At 43.1% G+C, this 27826-nt stretch overlaps 1 protein-coding gene across 1 annotated transcript in view; it reads right to left on the bottom strand.

Moving 5' to 3' along the window:
- The window catches only part of LOC138982042 (uncharacterized), a 63609-nt gene that overhangs the window by 22525 nt on the left and 13258 nt on the right, over positions 1–27826 (bottom strand). Inside the window, exons 3-5 of the mRNA XM_070355253.1 lie at positions 6806–7867; positions 4869–5129; positions 3544–3667 (exon numbers count right to left, since the gene is read on the bottom strand). Coding sequence (XP_070211354.1) covers positions 3544–3667; positions 4869–5129; positions 6806–7447 — 1027 coding nt within the window. The 5' untranslated portion in view covers positions 7448–7867. The remainder of the gene's footprint in view (positions 1–3543; positions 3668–4868; positions 5130–6805; positions 7868–27826) is intronic.

Below are 27826 nucleotides of genomic sequence, written 5' to 3'. Positions count from 1 at the left end.
GAAGCAAAAAGATAAGCATTCCTCGTATCGTCCCAAACAGCCCATGGCAGTCTGCAGTTCCTCAAAGGTCATCTCCCCCCTCACATATTTATGACCAAAAAACGAGTTCCAGTTGCGCAAGATAACGATCATCATCAAAAAGTCTTTTAGCGTAAAACAAAAGGTTCGGTGTAAAAAAAAACCCACACAACAAAATAAGTAAATAAATAAAATAAAACGACGGTAAAAAATAATTCTTCAGCGAAGAAAAACACCTTCAAACTTTGTTGAATTTTCAGCCCGGAAAACCTTCAGCAAAAAACTTCAGCATACAAAATTCCTGCACATAAAATAGACCTACAGGTTCAAAGGCTGTCTAATAACTATCTATAACTCACCGGCGCTGTCAGCGGAACGAAGGTGGGCTTTACTTATCTCTGTGGCCAGAGACGTAAAAAAAACCCCGTATGCCCAATAATTCGCTTTTCACTTTAAACACAGTCATGCCGGGCTGTAATTTAGGGGCCCGAGAAAGATGTAGGAATGAAGGCAACTCTCAACTTCAAAAGTCAGGGAATAATTCAGTTACAGAGGTGCTTAAGCTACGAAGCTGAGAATCGTTATTTGTCTCATTGTGTAGCTCACTCTAAATCAAAAAGAAATTCGCTCTAGTCTTCTCTGTACCGCGGCCACATGCTTCTGTAATCGTTCCATCGACTCCAGAAATACTCTTCGGTAGACAGTTCATCAAGGAGCGTAATAGACACTGGGAAATGGCAATTGAGTGATCTTACTGGCTGCTGAACTCTGTTCGTCGATGAATGTGTACATGGGCCAGTTGAAAAGCAGAAAATCCACCGGGATTATGGAAGAAGAGGAAGGAAGCGAGCAGTGTCCTATCAGTTTCAACATTTCGGCTTCTATTTTCTTTACGAATTATCCGAATGGATATGATTCAATAATCGTAATACTTTAAGTAAAAAAAAAAAAGGCAGTTTGATAACAATACCTCCCTCCCCCGCAATTCCTACAGCAACACAAGCTTACTTCGTGTACTGTACCCCTTTTTTAAGCTCTTCGGCAAACGATGTGTGTTTCTAACCACTGAGTTACATGCTAGGTCTCATAAACAGTAGGTGATATGACTGTATAACTATCAAACACATCATCGCATTCAGGAAAAAGAGCGGAAATGCGTTGACGACATTCTAACAGCAAACCCAATCCAACTTGTATGTTACACAGCCTTGTGTTTATGTACGAAGCAAATCGCTTGATCTCTTTCCGGAACAAACTACCACAACCGGAATGCTTGAAATGCTGTTGGGAAATGAGTATACTTTTGCTGGATCAGTGTCATGCATGTATCGAAACTCAATACAGGAAATGGTATGCTTGTCTCGTTTTTAGCGAAATGACTTTTCTGGGACCTCTACTGCTATACATGACCGACGGATGCATGAACAATAATACACTTTTATCCCCGAGTACGCAGTACTAGGGTCCTGCAGACTTTAATTGTGTGTGTGTGTGTGTGTGTGTGTCTGTCTCGACTTAACAGCTTATTGCTGGGAAACTACTGGGCGCAGTTCGTTCAAAAGTTGATACACTAACTTGATAATAGGTCCGATTGATCGTATTAAAACTTCATAATGTTACCTGGGACCTAAATGCCAAATAAATCACAAACACCACTCTTAACGGTGGGAGTTTTTGCGGTGGGAGGCTGGTCGCTTTGTGAACAGCCTGAACTAAAGGGCAGACTTGGGCGGCGAACACGTCACGCAGTGACGAGAAAAGCATGATTTCAGTGCAAGCCAGACAACGGGTGGGGAAATGGTCTCGGCAAAGAAATTACAATGCAGGGTTTGGTCTCGGTGAAAGAGAGACAGAGAGCACGAGAGAGTCTATGGCCAAAGTGATCCGGGTTCGATTCCCGGCATGGGCGGTCTATTTTTTTTTTTTTAATTCTTGTTTACTATTGTTTATTATGAACGTTCTAATGTTTTATTTTACTCTAATAGTTTTTTTAATTGTGTAAAATAAATAAATAATTTTTTTTTTAATCCAAGTGATCCGGGTTCGATTCCCGGCATGGGCGGTCAAATTGTTTTTTCTTTTTTTTTAATTCTTGTTTACTATTGTTTATTATGAACGTTTTAATGTTTTATTTTACTCTAATAATGTTTTTAATTGTGTAAAATAAATAAAAAAAATTTTTTTTTTAAATCCACGTCCACAAGACAAAAACTTTCATACTGGGGGAGCGAGCCAGTCTGAAGAGTACTCGGGTCCAGCGCCAGCGTTTTTATTTTACCCCTATCCTTCAGTTACGATAACACTGAGGAGACTCTAATTTTTTTCTGGAAAAGTATTGTAACTGTAAGTATAGATATATTCTTCATAGATTATTATGGGTGGTAAGTACAGACAACAAATCATCCAGAGTTTATGCATAATTCACAAATTCCATTTCAAGGTGGCTAAACTATCTACATTAGTATCTGTAGAAAACTCACACGCATTACAACGCATACCTCCGTCATACATTTTTTTACAAAAACATCATTCAACAGACGGGTCATACATTCGTCTGGACAACTCAAAGACCAAACAGGTCTTCATGCAGGAGAGCGATGCTAGGAAAGGGAGGTCATTATCACCTGGAGACAGAGCGCGAGTAGGCAGTAGAGTTGCTGTGCAGGGCACGAGTCCTTAGCGTGCCCATGGGACCTGTAGAATACCCGCAATAATCCACCCCCACTCGACCATTAGGAGGTGATTGTAAAGAATAACAAGCATAAAAAAAAGAATCTCCCATTTGTTCTCCGTCATCAGCATTTTAGCTGCATGGCATTTTCTTGTGCAACCAACAGATGGCGGCATGTTTTTTGCTTACAAAAATATACAAACGCAAATTAAAAGCAATTTCTCGTTGAATAATAAATATAAGATGAATTCTTCTTTAGTCGAACAAGAAGGGCCACGTGTTTTGACCCTCAAGTGAATGATAAGCTGACTACAGGTGTTGAAAATAACATGTGAAGTGCAATCAGAGCATATGTATGCAATGGCACTCTTGCACTGAATGTTGTTTTTATATACTTGTATGTTGGCGAAAAACTATTATGTGACGATCTAGTTTCAGTGTACACGTACATTGCATCTGAGTAAGCCATTTGACAAAAATCACCCGTTGACTCTTACAGAGCAAGATCCAGCGTCTGCGATTACATTTTAACTGAAAACGCTACTGAACAAAACTTGACTAAATATACTTGACATTGCAAAATAATGTTTAAAATCAAGTCGTACTAACTGACACTACAAAGTTTCAACAACAACTACAAAACTGTCGCAAGTATATAGGTACAACTGTACACGACTTCAATTGATATTAACTGGACAGAAGCATTGCGTTTGACTAATGCATTTTGTGTATCAACACTAACACACGTAGTTTTTTTTATACTCCCTGAAACAAAAACTGTTAAGTGTACCGATCAAAACACAATAATTATTGGTTAGGGTCCCAAAACGGATAGGAAAAATGACGTCACTTACCGTCACTTATGACGTAGGTGGGGGTTTGGCAGAGTATTTCTTTGTATCCCTCCCGGAAGGATGGACTTCGGAAAGCGTAGATAATAGGGTTTAACGCGCTGTTCATGTACAACGATCCATATGCCTGGAAAAAAGTAAAATGTCGGATATAAATGTTCTTGTTGGTCCTGTGTTTTGTTTGTGTTGCTTTTTCTGAAATACTGACGACATCTTGCAGAACAATTGTTCGGTTATGTAAAAAACCAAAAACCCATATACAAAAACCAAAAAACACCGAAAACGAACAATTTGGTACGTGCAAGTTCGCAAGAAATCAAAAGTGGGATGCGAAACAGGAAATCAGGGGGAATGGTTAAAAGATAAATTCTTTGCAAATAGAGTCTGTCAAGCAGTTATTTAAATCAACATTCTCCAACGGAGGACAAAAAACGGGGTTGTTTAGAGAAAGAGCAGATGCCGTTAAACCTGATACCTTCTACATAGTGCAAGCGCTCGTTTTCAATTTTTTCTTTTCTTTCTTCCGCAGCCCAGCGTTCCTCATCTATTTAGACCATCGACAAGAAGAAAGTTTCAACAAACATCGTCTGAAGAACGGCCCGATTACCTTAGCTGTAAAACATCCCCCCCCCCCTTCTGTTTTTTCACTGTTGCCCTGGGGCGCGTACGTTTCAAGCAAGTGTGCATCCATCTTCATTTTGGGCACGGGGAGAAGAATAGTGTGAAAGGCGCCAACAAGGTGTGTGTCTGTCTGTATGTGGGGAGAGGGAGAGAGAGAGAGAGAGAGGGAGGAGAGAGAGAGAGAGAGAGAGAGAGAGAGAGAGAGAGAGAGAGAGAGACAGACACAGACAGACAGAGAGAGAGACAGACAGAGAGGGGGGAGAGAAAGAGAGAGAGGGAGGGAGGGGAGGGAGTGGGAGAGAAAGAGAGAGAGAAAGAGAGAAAAGAGAGGAGAAAGGAAAAAAGAGAGGAGAAAGGAAGAAAGAGAGGGAGAGAGAGAGAGAGAGAGAGAGAGAGCAGAGACAGAGAGAGAGAGAGACAGACAGAGAGGGGGGAAGAGAAAGAGAGAGTGGGAGGGAGGGGAGGGAGTGGGAGAGAGAGAGAGAGAGAAAAGAGAGGAGAAAGAAAGAAAGAGAGGGAGAGAGAGAGAGAGAGACATAGAGAGAGAGAGAGAGAGAGAGAGAGAGAGACAGGGGGGGGGGGAGAAAGAGAGAGAAAGAGAAAGAGGGAGGAGGAAGAAAGAAAGAGAGAGGGAGGAGGAAGAAAGAAAGAGAGAGGGAGAGTTAGAGAGAGCAAGAGACAGAAAGAGAGAGTTAACAAAAACTCACAATGGGGTTGAGATAGGGCGAGAAGTGCTTGTCGCGCTGGATGGTGGTGTAGGTCGCGTACAGGTGGAAGGGCAGGGCGCAGATGATGAAGACGGCGAGGACGATGAAGAGGGTGATGGTGACCTTCTTCTGCTGCGCCAGGATGATGTCCTGTTCCATGGTGGTGTTCTCCTGCAGGCGCTTGGAGTGAGCTCGGATGGCGCGGAACATCCGCCAGTAGCAGTACGTCAGGATGATCAGCGGGATGAAGATGTTTGTCACCTGCACCACACACACATTATTTGTTTGTTTGATTATTGTTGTGATTATTTAAAAACAAATTTTGTTTACATTTTCTTGGGGGGGGGGGGGGGGGGGGGTCTCGAGAACCGAGGCGGTCACGCGAGACCGATTCAGCATGCAGCCTACGTATGAGGTGTCTTGTTTTTGACAAACTCTTTCAAAAGCATCTTTCTTTCTTTCTTTATTTGGTGTATAACGTCGTTTTCAACCACGAAGGTTATATCGCGACGGGGAAAGGGGGGGGAGATGGGATAGAGCCACTTGTTAATTGTTTCTTGTTCACAAAAGCACTAATCAAAAAATTGCTCCAGGGGCTTGCAACGTAGTACAATATATTACCTTACTGGGAGAATGCAAGTTTCCAGTACAAAGGACTTAACATTTCTTACATACTGCTTGACTAAAATCTTTACAAACATTGACTATATTCTATACAAGAAACACTTAACAAGGGTAAAAGGAGAAACAGAATCCGTTAGTCGCCTCTAACGACATGCTGGGGAGCATCGGGTAAATTCTTCCCCCTAACCCGCGGGGTTTTTTCAAAAGCATACGAGATGTGCAATAAAGTAAGAGTCACGAGGAACCAATCACCTGCGAGATTACTTCTCCGTCATGTTTCTGCATATCTCTCACTCACTCTATTGCACATGTCGTATGCATTTAGAGCGTTTACTTCCCTTTGCTTCTCAGATCTTGAAATAGCGCTCTGCTCAAAACTATTCCCATTTAAAGCGTGTGGCAGTAAGAAGATAGAAGGGTCCTGAGTTAAAACTCAAATTCTTTTTTTAAAGCCAGTACTCTAACTCTGGTTAAAATCGTAATTTCTTTCAGAAACAAACAAACCCGGAATGGAGGAGAGAAAGAAATGTAATTCTAAATGCCCAGTCGAGCGCCATCCTTACCTACATTTGTGGTGGTGACAGCATGGATGGCGAGAAAACCTGTGCAGATACGATTAATTTTACAGGGAGATATCGATACAGCTTTTAAAAATGGCTACCATGTTGCGGAGGCGAACAGTTAGACAACGTATTGTGTCTAGTAAGGCCATACAAAAATCAGCGTTTCCGGATCCCCGACCGACCCTATTTTTCATCCTCCTGACACTTCCTAATTTGTTTTACCCTTTTAACAACAAAAGTCAAAATTGACAAAACTCGTTTTTGCAGACTTGGTAAAAAAACAAAAACTACTCTTCTCCGACAGCTAGGGAACAAAACTCTCACAAGATCCGGCCAATAAAAGGCCACATGCGCACATACCTACAATACACAATACTTACTCACCTGAATAATGGCGTGGAAGATGTACGACTTGAGGGTATGACCCACCTCCCCCGACACAACTCACAAATGACAATCATCCTTAACCTGAATAATGGCGTGGAAGATGTATGACTTGAGGCCATGGGACAAAACACACACACACACACACACACACACACACACACACACACACACACACACACACACACTCCTCCCTCACCTGAATAATGGCGTTGACGATTATATGACTTGAGGCCATGAGGGTACTCCAACCTCCACCCACCCCACCCCCACACACTAACATCCCTAACCTGAAAAATGGCGTGGAAGATGTATGACTTGAGGCAACTGGGGGTACTCCCACCCCCACCCACAACCATCCCTCACCTGAATAATGGCGTGGAAGATGTACGACTTGAGGCCACTGGGGTACTGGGGTCCGCACTGGGTGGTCCCCGCCTTGTACAGCACGGAGCTTAGCCCGGTCACGGTGATGGTAGACGACACGGCCGCCCACACCCAGGCTGCCGCCATCATGCCGAGGATCTGCCGCAGCTTGAAGTGGCTGCCCAGCGGCTGCGTGATGGAGTAGTGCTTGTGGATACTGATGTACATCAGGGTGTGGATGGACGCCACCAGGCAGAAGCAGTTCAGCCACCCGTTAATGGTGCAGAACGTGCCCCGCGCCGACCCGAAGATCCACTTCCCCTCGATCAGCGTCGTGATGGCGAACGGCATGACCGCCGCTCCGACGAGAAGGTCGGCCACCGCCAGATTGACTAAAAATAGATTGGTGCGAGTGCGCATGCCCCGGTGACGTATGACGACGGTGAGCACCATGGAGTTGCCCACGACGGCGAGGAAGGCGGAGATGGACAAGATGGCGGCCAGGATGACAGAGAAGAAGAAGTTCCATTTATAGTTCCAGGTGTCCACCTCCTCCCCACCCCCCATTCCCGTCAGGTTGGACGTGGCGTTGAGTGTGGTCATCGTCGTGAATCCCCGGTCACTGTAATTCATGGCGGTCATATTTGTTTCCGTCGGTATTTTGCTTGGTTAGAGATATCACAAGAATGGATGTGCTATATTTACAAGTCGTATCACCGTGAGATACCGGAAATGTCCCAGTGCAATGATGTGTCCTTGCATACTCATACTAGCTTTCAATTATTCACAACACTTCCAAGTAATGTCATTGTTTGTTGATTATCAGGATTATCAGGAGTGTACATCAAAGATAGTTCCGTATTTAATGCGCTTGCTTTTTGTTTATTTGCTATTTTCTATTACAAATCACGCAAACTTGTGAAACACAACCAAAATAAGGGCGACCCGGTGGAGGTGCGTTGAGTCCCTGTCAAAGATGTCCACAGAGCCTCAGAATCTGTTGCGGGATGAAACGTGTCTTCTTATAGTTCTGTAATGCTCTTGGGTGAAAAAAGAGTCCATCTGAAAACAGAAAGAGAGAGAGCGTGTTATGAGAAACTGGTTAAAATAAAAAATATATGTGTTTAACGGTTGTCATAATGGAAGTGTGAACGTCAGCATCTTTCTTTCTTCATTGCCCGTTGCCATCCAAATACACTTAACTGACAAACGGTCAGATGTTGTATATATCTTGTGCCAATTCAGAGAGAGAGAGAGAGAGAGAGAGAGAGAGAGAGAGAGAGAGAGAGAGAGAGAGAGAGAGAGAGAGAGAGAGAGAGAGAGAGAGAGAGAGAGAGAGAGAGAGAGAGAGAGGGGGGGGGGGGGAGCAAATCTAAACAAACTCGAAAATCAGATTTGCTGGTTTTTCCTTCAGTTCCATAGAAATTAGGAGTGTTTTGTGCCAAGAGGCTTTCTCCCGGACTGTTGAACCTTTCACACACGCGGCGTTATCCGTGTGTTAATTAATAACTCGGCTGATAGGCCTGTAATGCACTGACTCTCTGACTTTTTACCCCAACCGTTTTATTCTCCAACCTTGAAGTCCATAGTTAAGGAAGGAGTGTGTGTGTATGTGTAGGTGTGTGTGTGTGTGTGTGTGCGCACGCAAGTGCGCCTTCGTGTCCATGTGCTCTCTCTCTCTCTCTCTCTCTCTCTCTCTCTCTCTCTCTCTCTCTCTCTCTCTCTCCTGCAATTTAATCATTGATCAGACAAAAACAGGCAGCCAGAAGCATCATTTGAAATTTTTCTGTGCAGCAAATAGCGAACAAACCAAGGGGGTTTCCAATTACAGCACTTTGCACGTCCTTTCCACACCGGAAACGATCACCGTTAAGATCGGGTGGCTCTAATTCAGTCGCCAATCAGCGGATCCGCCAAGAGTTTTTTTTTGGTTTTGCGCCTCGACACAGAGAAGGCGATTGTAATGAGGCCGTCAGGCTTAGTCAGCTCATCACGTGCAGTGAGAGTCGCGCGTTGCACTGACAGGTTGCACAAAAGTGTCGTGTTCACTGTTTTAAAAGACACGGTCCGTCCCGTGAAAAGAGCTCGGCTCACCATCTCACATCTGTCCAGGCTCTTCCACGGGATAAGAGCATCTTTTCACTTGGCCACATGCCCAACGTCAACAGCCTTTTTGTGCATCTCGGGCTTTTATTTCTTCTCGAATTAAAGGCAGAATGACTTGTTTGCTATAAAATTAGGAATATAAGTATGCACACAATTCCTTTGGTGCATGTCTGGGAGCACCTACGGTGACTGACGGTTCATCACTGAACGTTGTCCGCTACTTCGTTTTTGTGTGCTGCAAATGACGTCCAATGGATTTCCTGTTGTTTAAATCCCGCTATCCCTCCCTATGCGCACACTCTGTGGGGTCGATTACACTTGGAGCAACCGATCAAGAAGTTCAAATCGACAAATGAAAAAAAAATCTGATCAGCAGGAGGTTTAAAACGCATATTTTTAACGTCTTAACGGAAAGTAAAATATTGGCCGATTTTGGCCGCGAAGTAACCACGAAGACTGTTTTGTTTTAAATGTTTGTATTTATCTAATATTTTTTTTGTTCCCGCAGATTCTTGATTCCCTACTTTTCCTTTTTTTCCTCGTGATTCTTCCATTCGCTTTACTCCATGTTCTTTGTGGTAGTGTTTCTCCACACTATAATCTGATACCCGGTCGTGACTCTGAATACAACACCAGTAATGCGATCACCCTTTGTTGACAAAACCAGCGTGCTAATCTGGAAATCTTTCATTACACACGAGTTTACCAAAGAGGATGGACCCCCGGACCGAGTACCACTGGACTTTCCCCAAACAATGACGAACGTGTACGTCATCAAGGAAACTTAATATCGGGTAACAATGACGAACGTCTACGTCATCAAGGAAACGTAATGTCGGGTAACAATGACGAATTTGCACGAAGTATGCCCTGGAGACCGATATGGTTCTCAACACAGTGGCTATTTTGCCATTCTCTCCCGCAGCGAAGAACACACAGACAGAGAGCCTCCAGCGACGCTAATCATTTCCTGAACATCACTCCACTGCCTATTTCTGGGTCCCCCCGGCAGACCACAGGAGTGTGAGAGGTAGTAGTCACGGGGGAGCAATGACGCAGTGGCACTAATAATGGCACTGATGTGTTTTGGTTATCAGTGGTTTGAGGTCATATATAGACGTCATGTTGACAATCATTCATGCACAAACGTGGTATTCACAAAATACAGAAGAGACAATTATTTGCAGAAGCTTCGACCATCACCGCCTTCATTTGTCGTACCTCCCTGAACACCATCCCCCCAAACATCTCCAAAATACTACATTGTTATGCTTTTCCTTCCTTTGTACAAACAAACAAACAACAAACAACAAACAGACAACAATGTGTTGTTGTTTTCACCTTGTGTCGATGTACATTTCCTGAACATGTAAACCAAACAGACAACAACAACAACAACAACAAAACAACAACAACAACAACAACAACAACAACAACAACAACAACAACAACAACAACAACAACAACAACAACAACAACAACGTCGCGTAAGGCAAAATTACTACATTTAGTCAAGCTGTCGAACTCACAGAATTAAACTGAACACACTGTATGTTTTCACCAAGACCGTATAGCATCGTCAGTCACCCGCTCGTGGAAAAGGCAGTGAAATCGACAACCCAGTATAGCGCGGTAGTGGTTGCGAGCACGCTTTTCTGTACCTCTATTCTTTTTACCTTTCTGAGCTTGTTTTTAATCAAAACATAACATTTCTATATATTTTGGGAATCAGGAACCGACAAGGAATAAGATTAACTTGTTTTCAAATCGATTTTGGAATTTTTATTTTAATCATAATTTTCATATTTTTAATTTTCAGAGCTTGTTTTTAATGACCACACTCATCAATTAATTTGTAAGCCTCCAAGCTGAAATGCAATACCGAAGTCCGGACTTTGTCGAAGATTGCTTGATCAGAATGTCAATCAATTTGGTCAACAAATGGGGGCGTGACTGTGCCGCCTCAACTTTCACTAAAAGCCGGATATGACGTCATCAAAGAGATGTATCGAAAAAATGAAAAACATGTTCTGGGGATATTGTACTCAGGACTTTCTTGTGAAGTTTCATGAAAATCGGTAAAGTAGTTTTCTCGGAATCGCTCAACACACGCACACACGGCGAGGTACCGACTCGCCGCCGCCCATCTCGCCGCCGCTTTGTAGTCGCCGACTTCACGGTCAACTTGCTTTCAAACTGTCAAGGGTGCCATCTCGCCCTCCCATGCAGTGCCATCTCGCCCCCGTGTATTTCATGCGATGAATTTGACGTTTCTCGTGCAAACAGATTATAAAAAATAACACGTTTACCTGAGTTTTACCTGAGTTTACCGTATCCTATGCGATGAAGTTTACTTTTGATGTTTCTCCTGCAAATCAGGTTAAAACAAGTCGCGTAAGGCGAAATTACTACATTTAGTCAAGCTGTGGGGCCCAAGGACTGTTATGCCGGGGTGGAAGTAGAGATAAGCGCCTACTTCCCAAGAAATGCTCCATATGGCTTCGCGTCTCCAAACACCTCTGACAGTCAAATCCAGCTCCTGGCCTTCACGTGGCGGGCCCTGTCTTCGACTAACAGGAGAAGGGATGCAGGCGGGTCCCTGGCGCCTTAAAACCAGCTGCTTCGGGCAGATGGGGCTCGTCAACCTTGGATGGTCGCTCATCTAGGAGAAGGACAACTCCGATTTCAAAACCCGCACTGCCTTGTGTGCGCCTTGGGAAAGGCAAAGGCTACGAGAAGGAAAACTTCGACAACAAACCCGGGTAGAGTGGACTCGACAGCCCAGCAAGGCAGCTACTCTTGGGGAGGAGGCAACCCTGAGTAAGAACCTCAACCACCGAAGACGGAAGACAGCAGCCAACTTGGCGTGGGGAGAAAATTGGCTGTCTACGCTTCCACGATAATATGAACATCGAACGCAGAAGAAGAAGTCAAGCTGTGGAACTCACAGAATGAAACTGAACGCACTGCAGTTTTTCAAAATGACCGTCTGCCGCTCGTACAAAAGGCAGTGAAATTGACGAGCCTGTTTAGTGCGGTAGCGGTTGCGCTGTGCTGCATAGCACGTTTTTCTGTACCTCTCTTCGCTTTAACTTTCTGAGCGTGTTTTTAATCCAAACATATCATATCTATATGTTTTTGGAATCAGGAACCGACAAGGAATAAGATGAAATTGTTTTTAAATCGATTTCGGAAATTTTATTTTAATCATAATGTTTATATTTTTAATTTTCAGAGCTTGTTTTTAATCCGAATATAACATATTTATATGTTTTTGGAATCAGAAAATGATGAAGAATAAAATGAACGTAAATTTGGATCGTTTTATAAATAAATAATGTTAATTACAATTTTCGGATTTTTAATGACCAAAGTCATTAATTAATTTGTAAGCCTCCAAGCTGAAATGCAATACCAAAGTCCGGCCTTCGTCGAAGACTACTTGGCCAAAATTGCAATCAATTTGATTGAAAAATGAGGCGGGTGTGACAGTGTCGCCTCAACTTTTACAAAAAGTCGGATATGACGTCATCAAAGACGTTTATCCAAAAAATGAAAAAAAATCTGGGGATATCATACCCAGGAACTCTCATGTAAAATTTCATAAAGATCGGTCCAGTAGTTTACTCTGAATCGCTCTACACACACACACGCACAGACACACGCACAGACACACGCACAGACACACACACAGACACACCGAGACACACACACACACACCACGACCCTCGTCTCGATTCCCCCTCTACGTTAAAACATTTAGTCAAAACTTGACTAAATGTAAAAAAATTGACACGTTTACCTGAGTTTTTCCTGAGTTTTCTGTTTTTACATTTAGTCAAGATTTGACTAAATGTTTTAACATAGAGGGAGAATCGAGACGAGGGTCGTGGTGTATGTGTGTGTATGTGTGTATGTGTATGTGTGTGTGTGTGTGTGTGTGTGTGTGTGTGTGTGTGTGTGTGTGTGTGCGTGTGTGTGTGTGTAGAGCGATTCAGACCAAACTATTGAACTGATCTTTATGAAATTTGACATGAGAGTTCCTGGGAATGATATCCCCGGACGTTTGTTTCTTTTTTTCGATAAATACTTTTGATGACGTCATATCCGGCTTTTTGTAAAAGTTGAGGCGGCACTGTCACACCCTCATTTTTCAATCAAATTGATTGAAATTTTTGTAAAGCAATCTTTGACGAAGGCCGAACTTCGGTATTGCATTTCAGCTTGGTGGCTTAAAAATTAATTAATGACTTTGGTCATTAAAAATCTGAAAATTGTAATACATTTTGTTTTTATATAAAACGATCCAAATTTACGTTCATCTTATGCTACATCATTTCCCGATTCCAAAAACATATAAATATGTTATATTTGGATTCAAAAGAAGCTCTGAAAATTAAATATATAAACATTATGATCAAAATTAAATTTCCGAAATCGATTCAAAAACACTTTCATCTTATTCCTTGTCGGTTCCTGATTCCAAAAACATATAGATATGATATGTTTGGATTAAAAACACGCTCAGAAAGTTAAAACGAAGAGAGGTACAGAAAAAGCGTGCTATGCAGCACAGCGAAACCACTACCGCGCTGAACAGGCTCGTCAGTTTCACTCTGTTATGCACAAGCGGCGGACTACGGTCATTTTGAAAAACTGCAGTGCGTTCAGTTTCATTCTGTGAGTTCCACAGCTTGACTAAATGTAGTAATTTCGCCTTACGCGACTTGTTCTGTTCTGTGAAAGTCACTTCACAACCATGGCTCTCCGGGTCGCGACCACCAGTCGGGGAGGAAAATGTATTTTTTACAACGAGTTCCAGTTTAGAATTTACAAAAAGATCGGAGAAAAAATGCATTGGAAATGCGTAAACAAAGGATATTCGTCGCGATGTTCGACAACACATGACATGACGAGCAGGGTCAAGGTAAATTTTTTTTCTCCCTGTTTGTATGTGTGTGTGCCTGCGAGTCTGTGTGCCTGCGAGCGTGCGTGTGTGGCAACGTCATAAACTGGCAAAGCCATAAACTGTGTGCGTACGTGTGTGTGTATGAGTGTGTGTGTGTGCGTGCGTGTGTGCGTGCGTGTGACAGACGAATCGTCTCTCTTGCAAAACTCAAGATAATTGGCGGCGAGATGGGAAGCGGCGAGTTCGGAAGCGGCGAGTTCGGAAGCGGCGAATGGGGACGTCACCGCACACACACACATACACCACAACCCTCGTCTCGATTCCCAGTCTATATTATAACATTTAGTCAAAACTTGAATAAATGTTAAAAAATAAGCTTATCAAAAATATATAATTATTATACAAACACAAAAAAACCACTAATATTCTACGATGAGTAGTTAAAGATCTGAACTCCTAGGGCAGCAATGTTGATTTAACAAAATGTCAAACAAAAAGGGGTAAAAGGCAAAACAAGACAACCATATTACAAATGAATGAATAAAAAAAAAATAAAAAACAGAAGATTTTAAGGTGCTGTTAACATACCAGAAACAACATTGGCCAGTTCCAACGCAATAAACGTTGTTGTAGTCAATCATGCTCCTTTTAGAATGTCACTTAAATGAACGCGCTTCCAGTTGTTCCTTTCGATTTCAGCTCATTCACCGATCCAGCCATCTGCAGGTTCCCCACGTCTATACACGACTTAAATCTCCCAACTGCGGGACAGATTTTCAACAATCCCTTTAACAGCAGAAGCAAGGACGACGCCTGAAAGTGATAGTCACATCCGCTTCACATATTTATTTCACTTCCAGGCGTTAAAAGTGTCAACCACACACGACCACCATTCACTAACCTTCCTAACCGGGGCCAGCAAAGTAATCTCCCTTTCCTGGCAATCACTCCCGCAAGTGGACTACTTTTCCGGCGTTCTCCAAAGGGCGAACTACTCGCAGAGGACTGGCGGTTCGCTCCCCTTCCCGCAGAATGGCACGCGAGGACTGGCAGTGATTCCAGAGCTCTTCAGCAGGCTGTCAGTGATTCGTTTTTCCCCTGCCCTTGTCCAATGTCCGCGACACAATCACAGCTAGTGTTTGCTCTGCCAGAAGAGAAGCTTGGTGCCAGAGTTTGCAGGGTGTCCGCTGCCAGCCTGGCACCACGGGGACCACGTGACCTGTTCGCCGCGTTGCTTGACTGTCCCTCTGTTGTCCGGACCCCGCTTGGGACAGCCGTTAGCCAACGCCTCTGTTAACACTCATAGCTTGGGGAACGAGAGACAATCATTTTCCCTGGCTTTGATAATTATTGGTCCATGGAGTCGCGCCTGCCATCAATTGGTACTTGGGAAGTTACAAGAGAACGCGCTTCTCTTCTGAAAGGCGTCTGAAAGAGTTGGAAGTGGTGGTGGTGGTGGTGGTGGTGGTGGTGATGAGGGGTTGGGGGTGGGTGGGGGGGGGTTAACATGATCAAAGACCACATGCGGCACTGATTGTTGTGTCGCACGTTCTAATTTCCTCTTCCGTGATCAAGAGGTTTCTTTTTCATGCGACTATTGAACTCATATCAAAAAGAAGAAGGTTATTTTCGTCACGAAATACATTCCCTTAAAAAGGCAGCAGCATGATTTTTCCCCTGACAGGTTTCCGTTGGGATCGGGTATCAAAAACACTAAGCGGCCTTTTATGTGTTTGGAACCTGTCGCTCAGCGTAAGCGGCTACTCCTAGGAATAACACAATTCTTGCAAGCAAAATACAACAACAAAAAGAAAACAAAAGCAACAACAAACAGGTACCGGAGTCGCCTACCAATAATCCAACTGGAAATCGTTCGTCGAAAGAAAGACACATAAATGAAAATAATTTGGAGAAACAAAAGCTTCAGCTGAATACCGCTTCCGGAAGGGGAGGGGGGATGGGGGTGGGTGGCAGGTGAGACGGTGGGAGTGTGGGGGTGGTTGTAAGTTTGTCATCACCTAATTTTCTAACCTACCACCCTGTTCTCATACCCTGCAAATCTCCGTATAGTCAACCCGTAGTCTGCCTCAGCTGACATTCTGGTTCCTAGTGATACGGGGGTCTCTCACACATAAACTTCCACTTGTCACACTTCACCCATGTGTACGTCCTGATAAATCCCCGACATTATTCTCCACAACTGTGGTGGTGGTCATTTCCTTCCTCATTGACATTTCCTATCTACGAACGTTGTAGCAAACGGTCTCCCACCATACAATTACTACGGACAATGACCACTTAAGGTCACAGTGACTCACGCTGTCGACAAAACTGTTTTGAACAGTCCCAAAAGTAATATAACTGAGTTTCGTGTTAGAACAATAGTATCAACGAAAACAAACCCACCAACACCAAATAAACAACAACAAATGCTACAAGAAGTGTTTTCCAGCTACTTACTGTTCTAAAAGTATGATAGCTGTGCACACTAGCGAGTTGTTGCAAACTAGAAGTTGAAATTGAATTAAATGAATTATTTGTGTTTTGTGATTGTTGCTGGGCGAAGGACAAGAGGAGGGCGGGGAGGAGGAGGAGAGGGGCTTTGTGGGAATATGATTCTGTGTTGCGCACGAATAATTAAGACTCAACGTTTTAGTATATATCCATCTATTCCCCAAGCTAACAAGATCTTGTCAGAGCCCGTCCGGTTCCCACCGACGAGACTCCTGACTCCTGTCTGATCGTCAGTCTACCGGCACAGTCCTCCTGGCAACAAGTGCTCCTCGCCGGAAGACCCCAGCTCTTTCCTTCCACAACGACAGCTAACAATACTTCCTGGTCCACAAAAATGCGCCTCAACAAGACGGCCAAAGCTCGTGTCTTCCACAAAGACAGCTAACGAGTCCCTGAGAGTCCGTGGTCCACCCTCCCAATCCCACAGCCTTCAGACAGGCCAGGGCTGGTCTCCACTGCTGGACAACCAGAGACAGTCTCCGTGATGAAGAATCAGGAGGCAGTTCACCGAGACAAGGTTTGTTAAAGGGGGAGATAATGATAGGGGCCAATATGGAGAGCGAGCGCAAAAACCTACAAATTACCCTTGCAATAGTATCGATGCTTGCTCAGTCTGCCATCATAGATAAATTGTCCGGCATAATCTCCAATGCTCCACATCTCAAATCGCACGAACAAAATGTCCTTAAATATGTCTGTCTGCGTTTACATTATCGTCAGTATCACGGGGTTCTAGCATTTAAAGACAGCTTCCGGGGAGAAAAGAACATCCGTGTAATGTAATGAAGCAACAAGAGTGCTCAGAAATAGTGGCTCTTTATTTTTATCCCTAAAAGACTTTGTTGTAACCCATTTTCTTCTTTTTCTACTTTCCATTCATGTATCGGACTTTCAAGAAGCTTACACAAACGGTTCGTTTGCACTGTATCTCAAAATAACACCAGGAGTTATCGAATAAACGCAGATACTAGGCGTGCGCTTTACAGCAAGTCGTAAACTGGTAAGATGGAGTCGTCTGCCAGTACTCCAGAGGGAAATGACTCATCTTAAGAAAAACACCAAGGACCTAAGTGGAAGCCACCGGACGAGATGCGAGCATCACGCGATACTTTACGTCAAGCCGTAAATGGACAAGTTCGCAGAGTCGGCAGAAAGTCGGTAGCCCAGCGGTGCGTCTGAGGGTTTCATCAACGGAGTCAAAAGAACCCCTCCAGTCGATAGATGGACGAGCGCTCATCACGACATGCCGTAAAGCGGTAACGATGTGATCGTCTGCTTCATACGACCACCATAAACCGCAGTCACACACAGCGGGGGGTGTTCGGTCAATGGCGCGAGGTTTCTTTACCACAATATCACCCGGAAAGAAAAGGACTTCATGGATCACACAATAGAGACAAGGGAAAAAAAATACAGAAAAAGAAAAAATCCAAGAAACAGTGGATGCTTTAGCCGCAGAAAGTACAAGGAAATCTCATTGTCGTTGATCATTCGGTCGGCTGAAGTTGTGTGTTTTATGGGGCATCTCCTCTCTCTCTTTTGAAATATCCGTCTTTTGCTCGCTCAGAGCGCGCGCGCGCGTGTGTGTGTGTGTGTGTGTGTGTGTGTGTGTGTGTGTATGAGTGAGTGAGTGAGTGAGTGAGTGAGTGAGTGGGTGTGTGTGTGTGTGTGTGTGTGTGTGTGTGTGTGTTTTGACTGGGGGGGGGGGGGGGGTTACCTATCTTTCTTCGAAAGCATATGTATTAAATGCAGCAATGACAGGTGCATTCCAATATATTTGAAGTTCATAAAAGCTTGATAGTTTAAAGGTCAAAAGTATTTCAAACAAAAAACGAACAAATAAACATACGAAGGGTAATAACAAACCATTTTCAGTCGCTCTTCTCACGTGCCACGTACCCCATTTCAGGCAACCATACCCCCCACCCCCTTCTTCCCCTCTTCTCTGGTCCCTCCTCCAAAGGGAATTCTCCCATTAGCGAACATTACAGCGCAGACACCCAATAACGTGCAATAATCTGATCCAAGACAAACTTTGGCTCCAAAGACTCCCTCGGCCCGCAGCAAACAAACACAAATAGCTAAACACTGCTGCTGCCGGCTGAAATCAATGACGTCTAATGGTAACTGATGAGAGAGCGAGCACTGGACCTTCCAACGACCCGGGAGAGTGTGTCTTACCACTGCCACAGGTCAGTGTAGACTTTTGTCACTGGTCAATGTAGATTTCTTTAATGAGAGAAGTGGACTGTCCGGCATGCAATGTCTTGACCACATGGTGTGGTTGTGGTCTTCACTGACCGCACCTTGACACTGGTCGTGACGCTAAAAGAAAGCGACGCACGAACTGTGGCTGATAGTTGTTTCAAGAACTATCAACCAAACAGTCTTAATTACCTTTAATACCATCATGTGTTTTCAACCAAACAGGCTAATTACCTTGAAAACCATCTTCAAGTGATGTCAACCACAAGGCTGAATCTAATGTCTGTGCAGTCACGTGACCTGGAACGCAACTGAGAACTCTTGCATACAGCACAGCTTTTAAGCAATGTTCATAACGGCTCTTCATACTTTCGGTCGTGAACTCAAAGAAGTCGTCTATCGGACAAAAGGGCAAGTGTTGGACTTGCTGTTTGGAGGAGCTACCCAGAAAAATACGGGTTATTCTGTTCAGTGGTGCAATTAACCGTCATTAGTTCAGCTAGAAATTCTCACGTTGCACGGGAACCATGGAGACGGAATGGTTGTGGTCTGCCAAACAAATCGAAAGTGCTCTTTGCGCATGTCAAAGTCTTGATCGATAGACACCAAAGGGAAAAGGGTATTTTTGGTGTAAATGAGAAACCTCTCCATTGTCCATCTGGACTAACTAAACGCCGGACAGGTAGAGAGTAACACCTAAAGAGTAAGGACAAAATAATACTCCGGTGATGGATTGCTTGGGGATGTTGTTTGGCTTTGGCTGTCAAATGGCCGAAAACTTTGCCGTCATTTTGGCAGGACTAAAAAAATGGGACACCAAGGCTTCTTTAACTTCTTTAACTTCCGAAACATTCATGAATGGCTTTTTCGGCAAATTTTCCGAAGCAAATAAATCCTAGTAACGTCGTATTGTAACATGTATTGTTAACATGCTCAAGTAACAGAAACTGAAAGCAAATTCAGTAACCAGGACAGAGGAGTCGTGTTGAAGTTGACATAAACGCGAAGCACGTGCAGAGAAAGCTAGAGCGACAGATGCAACAGTCAGCGTGCAGTGTTTGCTGTCAACTCTCCCCCAGTCATTTCGCAGTTTTACGACACCTCTGTGCGGACCCCAGTCTGCCAGTACCGCGCACACGTATCGCACTATGGTGCTACCGTTTCACATTACTGGTCATCATTTAAGCAGTACATGAAACATTGTCCAGATTGGTGAAGTCTGTAATAGCTATGGTGCTACGATTTTCGATTACTGGTCAACATTATAGCACCATCGGAAATATGACTAACACGAAACACTATCCAGACTGGCAAAGTCTGTAAAACTATGGTGCTAGCATTTTTCATTACTGGTCATAATGTTAGAAGTACAGGGTAATGCGACTATCATGAAACATTGGTCAGATTGGCAAAGTATGTAATACTACAGAGCTACCATTTTTGATTTCTGGTCATAGTTTTAGCACCACAGGAATTGTGACTCACACGATACATTTTCCAGATTGGCAAAGTCTGTAATACTATGGTGCTACATGTACCATTTTCCACTATACTGTGGAGGAAAATACGACTATTATGAAAAGTTGCCCAGATTACCAGGTTCGCTCATACGTTCCCGTCATAAACTTAGTCGAAGAGAAAACTCTACTAACATGAAACGCCGCGCTAAGAGGCAAAATCGGGGTAATGACGGAAATGAATCAGCCCTTTCAAACGTAATCCTGTGGGAGAAACTGTTTGATTTCGCCAGGTGAATGCACGATTGGGTCAATATTATACTGCAAACATATTTTTTCACAAAGGGGGGTATTCTCTCTTATACAGCAAAGACATCATGAGAAACCTTCACGCGGTTGACAATGTGCGCTCTTCCAGGTCATTGAATTTACTTTACAGCTCTTCCACTGTCCCAGTTTCTATACTATTAGTATTGCTGCTGGTGCTTTTATTCTTGCAGTAATAAACGGCTGCAACTTATTCCACGAATATTTCTCACCAAAAAATCTCCAACGTTCCAGACTGAGAGAACGAATAATTGACACAGTCCTGTTTATTGCACAATAGCACCCTGTTTGTTGAGATTCCAAGATGGTGCAATTATCTGGTGGAACGACTGCGTCATACCGGAGATAATAGAAAGGCTGCCTTTCATTGAGCAAGAAGTCGACTTCAAAAAGACTTCGCGAAGTCCTTTCATCCAAAATTCAGTGTTAAAACTTCGTGCAGCCAGCTTTGCGAAGTCGACTTCGTCAAAATGAATTTGAGGCTTAAAGGAAAGTTATTGGTCGTTATTTTGTAGTATCTCCAGTCACACGGTTTGTGCGTGTGAAAGCTATATAATTATTTATTCCCCCCTCTGCTTCTTTACCTCTGTAAACTTGTAGAGCTAGTTATTTTTCGATAAGGCCAAAAAAAAGAAGGTCTGTTTACGGTAACATAGGCCCAAAAAATAGGGTCGGTAGGTCGGGATTACTTTTTTTTTATTTTTTTTTCTCCAAAAAACCATATTTTTACGTTATTTTGCAAAAAAACCAAGATTTTTTTTTTATTTTATTTTTTTACCAAATGCCCAAAAAAAGTCTAGGGTCGCGCGAAAAAAATAGGGTCGGTCGGGTTACCGTAAACAGACCTATTTTTTTTTTTTGGCCTAAACACCCAGCAACCAAACAAATAACGACCCAGCAACAGCCTGAATCCTCGATAGCGCAATGGGTTGAGAAGCTGTTCTGCGTCGGTACTACTTTTGCGACTGAAAAGTTCCGAACGCTCTAATGTACGAAGTATACATCTCTGGAGCAAACAATACAAACATACCGCATTTAAATTAACAACTACAGGCTTGAACACATGAATCTCCATATAAAATCCATGAGTTTGGTTGTTTTCTGAATCTAGGTCTGCTGTGCACAAACGTTCATCACAAGCAAATTCCCAAGGCAAGTAACTCTCATACTTTGTCTAGCGACAAGAGTAGTTCCCCTTTCAAATTTCTTTTCACTCAGTTTCTTCGACAACAGATTGCAATCCGACGGTCAGTTTTCAACAATATTTCATTTAATAAACAGATCACACGCAACCAAATGCACACATCTCATCAATTTAAACAACATAAAGCGGTTTCATACACTATTTTCCCCAGAAAACTGAACTTCATACAGTTTTTAACGTTGGAACACGGGTGCAAAAGTTCGTCTGCTGGTCCCATTTGACGAAAGAACACTATCCTAAGCGATACCAAAACATATACAGAACACACAATATCTGCCTTTGCCGCCACAGCAGAATAACAGCATATCTGTGTACTTGATTTTAGTCCAAAATAGGAAAACTGACAAGAAGTGTTAACAGAATGGAATGATTTGCACGGAACTATACAACCGCGCATTAATCGATCGCCTGCGCAGGTTGACTGGTTGAGTGAATAGGATTCGATCAAACTTTCGCAAAAAAAACTCCTCTTTTCTTTGAATAACTGAAGAAAGGAGGAATAAAGAGGTTACACACCTCGTCTCAGTGATTATAAAAAATAATGGTCTCAGTTCGCGGTCATGAAAAAGCTCGCTTTAGCGAGCTTTTTCATGACCGCGAACTGAGACCATTATTTTTAATAATCACTGAGACTCGGCATGTAACCTCTACATATTCCTCTTGTTTTCCAGGGCCTACAGGTGTACAGAGCACCAAGCACGGTTACTGCTGTACTTACCATCTGTAGACAGGCTCGACCTTCCCTTACACTGTTTGCACGAAAGAAACAGCAGAAGCATCGAGAAGTTAGCTCTTGAGCACATTGTGAATTATTCAAACGTCTCCAGCACATCACATTACATGTTTAGGTGAATGACAAGAGGACTTTCGAGATGGAGAAGCGGTGTTTACTGTTGCGAGTGCGTCGGGGTTGGGGTGGGGTTGGGGGGTTGCGGGGAGAGGAGGTAGAAGGGGGGGGGGGGGGAGGTTGTGTGACCAGATCGATACTAGGGCTGTGTAAGCACTAATCTTGAATAAAAACGGGCGGTATATCGATTCCTGATCCATGAGCCTGTGGTTAGAAAAATCAAAGTACAGCGCGTTCGCACATTTTTGTGTAGTGATTTTGTGATTTCCCTGGTATGGAATGGAGGGTCATGTAGTATCTATATACGACTAGTGTCTGTCTGTCTGTCTGTCTGTCTGTCTGTTCGCGATGCACGGCCAAAGTTCTCGGTGGATCTTTTTCAAATTTGGACACCGTATTCAGCTACACCCCGGACACAACCTCATCGATGAGATATTTCAACACGTGCTCTCAGCGCGCAGCGCTGTGCGCGCTGAACCGATTTTTTGTTTTTTGTTTTTGTTGTTGTCGGGATCCACTACCAGTAACTCTTCCTTATCTTCTCCAGTGTTTTCAGCCGCGATTATCTCCCTTCCTCCGTGTGGCGTCAATCTATATTCCCGTTACTACGTTACTATTTTTAGAAGGTCACTGCACGTTACTATTTTTAGAAGGTCTCCAGTGTTTTGCGCGTTTATCTCCTTTCCTTCGTGCGCCGGCGAAGCCGGCGTACACCCGGCAAAGCCAGGTCCCAGGCGCAGCCTGGTATTCGGCTCTACTTCTTCCCGGCGAAGCCGGTACCCGGCGAAGCCGGTACCCGGCGAAGCGGGTAATCATCTAGTATATATATATGCATGTACTGCTTCTCTCTGTCTATTACCTTGTTGTTGTTTTTAAATCGTCAGTTAATTGTGAAATTAGAAAATTAATCATGGTCTGTTTTTACACACACAAAAATCGCGATCTGCACAAATATTCGCGAAAAGGACAAACATTTTCGAACGGAAGGAATAGAAAATCGTGCACTGTGTGAATGAAACGATTCTGGCATTGTGTTGGCAAAAACGGAGCCTCCTCCATTGGCTCCGATGTTTGTGTGTTCTGTTCTGTTTGAGGTTCCAGAAAGCTCTGGCATTGGCAGTAGCAGAGAAAAAAACAAGGTATCAGAAGTACACTCAGCAGGTAGAATCAGTGGCGGCACCGGCAGATGGCTTCACCTGGAGTGTCTATCATCCATTAACGCCACCTGTCCAGGGAACAGTTTTGTGGAATTCGCCTGTAGGTGTTTCTCACGTTATTGGTTTTTTTATATATTCTTTTTATATAAGTGGAGGCGGAGGAGGGTGGGGATGGCGGAGGAGGAAGGTCACAGTACCTGACCGAGGAACATTTCTTCTGGAATTTGTCCGAAGGCGTCTCTCGCGCAATGGCATGCAGATATTATTAATACCACTTCCAATATAGGTCCTGTGATTGTAATTGATTGGACATATACCCTTTTTGATTACCCAACCATCGTTTATCTGATTCCTGGCATGTCATCAGTGCGTTTCCGAGGAACTTTTTTTCTCAATTTGTCTGGTGGTGTCCCTGACGTTATGGTCCTTATTTTACCCATTGTATGGAGGTGTGAAGGGGGGGGGGGGACACTGCTCAATAACAGTACATTGAGTAAAGCGCCTGCCCGACGATCATTTTCTGGAAAATAATATGGGTGTCTTTTACGCTAGTGCTCCTTAATGCATCCTTTGTACGGAGGTGAGAAGGTTGAGATACGCGGGGGAGCTCATCACGTGCCGGTTTAAATTGCAGCCTTGTCATTTACTGTTATGTTTTTTTTCTTTTCCATCTCGAATTTATCAAAACCCAAATAGGAGTGCTGATTACAGATTATTCCTTGAGGAACTCATTAAAATAAAAGGATAGAAGTAACGACCACCTAGCAATGCATTAATATTGACGATTACGGAACAGAGATCTCCTCATACCGCACAGGCCTTCAAGTATTAGGGATCCTGAAGAAAACTTGGTTCTACGCGCGTCGAGAAATGTCCGCTTTTCTTAGCAGACTGCTGGGTTTCTGGACAACATCAATTATGTAGGAGTTCTCCCCAAAGTGTTAGATGCATTTTGTTTGGCTTACTCTACCCCAAACATACAAGGTAGTCAGCAAAGAACGCAAAAACAACCAACCAATGGAAACAAAGCAATGGAATATTGAAAGAAAGTAATCCAGAGAGGATCACTCTTCTACAAAGAAGTCTGACATTTATTTGATGACGTGCAAGCCCTGTGATTGGCTACATTCAATACTTTAAACAAAATACTGCTGTCTGGTTGCAATGTTATCGAGTTCCAGACTATAATTTTTGTTCAACATCAAAGCCGTTCGACCCGCGCTGACCTGATTCCCCTGAATGACAAAACCTTAAAGTTATGTCCAAAGTTCTATAACTTTCCAGCTCACAAAACTGAACGGCCAATACTTTCTTTTAATTCTCTCTCTTTTAATTCTCTCTCTCTCTCTGTCTCTCTCTGTCTCTCTCTCTGTGTGTCTCTCTCTGTCTCTGTCTCTCTCTCTATCTCTCTCTCTCTATCTCTCTCTCTCTCTCTCTCTCTCTCTCTCTCTCTCTCTCTCTCTCTCTCTCTCTCTCCTGTAGGGGTGGGAGGTGATGTTCCCTTCTTTCTAACTATTACATGTATTTTGGTAAAGTACAACCATTTTTCTAGTTGTTTTTCTGTTCTTTTGTCGGTTTATGTTTTGCCTTCACTCAGGTCAAAGCTTACCACTGTCAACTTTCATTTCCCCCAAAACAGGCTTGGAACAAGTTAAGAAAGTGTTGTTGTATTTCATTAAAAAAAAAAAATACTGTTAAAAAAAGAAGAAAAGCATTCATGCTAGTCATTCGAGGTACCCAGACACCTTTTTACATTTAGTCAAGTTTTGACTAAATGTTTTAACATAGAGGGGGGAATCGAGACGAGGGTCGTGGTGTGTGTGTGTGTGTGTGTGTGTGTGTGTGTGTGTGTGTGTGTGTGTGTGTGTGTGTGTGTGTGTGTGTGTGTGTGTGTGTGTGTGTGTGTGTGTGTGTCTGTGTGTGTGTGTAGAGCGATTCAGACTAAACTACTGGGCCGATCTTTATGAAATTTGACATGAGAGTTCCTGGGTATGATATCCCCGGACGTTTTTTTCATTTTTTTCGATAAATACCTTTGATGACGTCATATCCGGCTTTTTGTAAAAGTTGAGGCGGCACTGTCACACCCTCATTTTTCAATTAAATTGATTGAAATTTTGGCCAAGCAATCTTCGACGAAGGCCGGGGTTTGGTATTGCATTTCAGCTTGGTGGCTTAAAAACTAATGGGTGAGTTTGGTCATTAAAAATCGGAAACTTGTAATTAAAATTATTTTTTTATTAAACGATCCAAAAACAATTTCATCTTATTCTTCGTCATTTTCTGATTCCAAAATCATATACATATGTTATATTTGGATTAAAAACAAGCTCTGAAAATTAAAAATATAAAAATTATGATCAAAATTAAATTTCCGAAATCGTTTTAAAAACTATTTCATCTTGTTCCTTGTCGGTTCCTGATTCCAAAAACATATAGATATGATATGTTTGGATTAAAAACACGCTCAGAAAGTTAAAACGAAGAGAGGTACAGTAAAGCGTGCTATGAAGCACAGCGCAATCGCTACCGCGCCAAACAGGCTCGTCACTTTCACTGCCTTTTGCACTAGCGGCGGACTACGTTCAGTTTCATTCTGTGAGTTCAACAGCTTGACTAAATGTAGTAATTTCGCCTTACGCGACTTGTTCTGCACTTTCAGTAACATACTGAACATTAAATGCGTAGACAAAATTTACGAGATTGAGAATGCACTATTCATGTTCACGTGATCCTATATTTCAACGATTTCCTAGAACTGTTAGATCAAAGAGTGTAGCCCTGCGGACTTTCCGTAGGGCTACACTCTTTGGTTAGATCATAGTTGACGCACTATCATGAAAAAAGAGAATGAGAGAAACGTACAAATTATGCACGTCCACGTCCGACCGGTACTATTGTTTTTTCATTACCGTATCTTTCTCACGCAGATGTTTAACCATTAATTCCACGCACACACTGGGATACGCATCCCCCCCCTCTCTCTCTATATCTCTCTCACATGCATACGCATTCCCACACTCACTGCGGTGACGCAAGGACCGACGTTTTCACGAATGAGGTCCCCTCCCAGCCCTCCCTTTCAAATTGACACGTGGGTACAACATTTTTTAAGTTTAGCCCTCCTCCTATTCAAATTGAAGTTGTTGGGGGTTGTGGCAGTATTTGTTTGTTGATCATTGACTTTGGCGCACCGTCTGACTGTGAGAGAGAGAGAGAGAGAGAGAGAGAGAGAGAGAGAGAGAGAGAGAGAGAGAGAGAGAGAGAGAGAGAGAGAGAGAGAGAGAGAGAGAGAGAGAGAGAGAGAGAAAACTTTATTCCCGAGGGATGATAGCATTAGAACCATAATTTTTATGGTCCTTTCTTACAGCTAGTCCCTGCTATAATACACACATGAAACGAAGAACAAGTATGACGAAGAACAAGTATGACGAATAAAAAAAGAAATCAAATAAAGCACAATCATGTAGGGAAAAGTATAACAAACATTAGTGTGCTTGTGGAAGCATATTATACATTTTCTCTTTTACGCACCCTCACACACACTCGCACAAATTGTACACCGACTTAGTCGTTAGAGAGGTGCTTGCGGAGCTGTCTTTTAAAAAGAAGATAATGACAGACATGACCTGATATTTACAGGAAGTGAATTCCAAAGGAACGCACCAGAATAAGAAAAACTAGTTTTAAACAAATCGATGCGGGGCCTTGGCAAGGCAAGGTTATTTCGAATGTTTCAATAATATGACGGAGATGATTTGAAGAGTTGTATAAGACATGTTGGGGCGTCCTCATAGACGACTTTATACATAAATGAACATTTATCATACAAAAGCTGCTTCTTTAAGCTTAACATCCCAATACTTTTCATCTTTTCCTTTGTAGAAAGAGATGGACTGGGCAGAACTAGTTTAGCAGCTCTACGCTGGAGCGATTTCAGCTTCTTCAAGTGAACTTCACTACACCCGTCCCATACTATGGAAGCATAATCAATATGGGGTTTTATGTGGGCATTGTAAAATAGTTTTCTAGTGTCAAGATTAATAATGCTTTGTAACTTTGACAAAAGAAACAGGTTTTAAGCAATTTTTTTGCAGATTCCATTGATGTGAGTCTGCCATTCGAGATTATTATCAACAGTAAGTCCCAATAAACGGTGCTCAGATACTTGCTCAAGAGAGAGAGGGAGAGAGGGAGACCGACAAACAGAGAGAGAGAGAGAGAGAGAGAGAGAGAGAGAGAGAGAGAGAGAGAGAGAGAGAGAGAGAGAGAGAGAGAGAGAGAGAGATTGCAAA

Source organism: Littorina saxatilis, linkage group LG12 (genome assembly GCF_037325665.1).
Source record: "Littorina saxatilis isolate snail1 linkage group LG12, US_GU_Lsax_2.0, whole genome shotgun sequence".
Taxonomy (NCBI): domain Eukaryota; kingdom Metazoa; phylum Mollusca; class Gastropoda; order Littorinimorpha; family Littorinidae; genus Littorina; species Littorina saxatilis.
The sequence above is the reverse complement of the archived record's forward strand: the minus strand, read 5'-3'. Positions and strand labels throughout refer to the sequence as shown.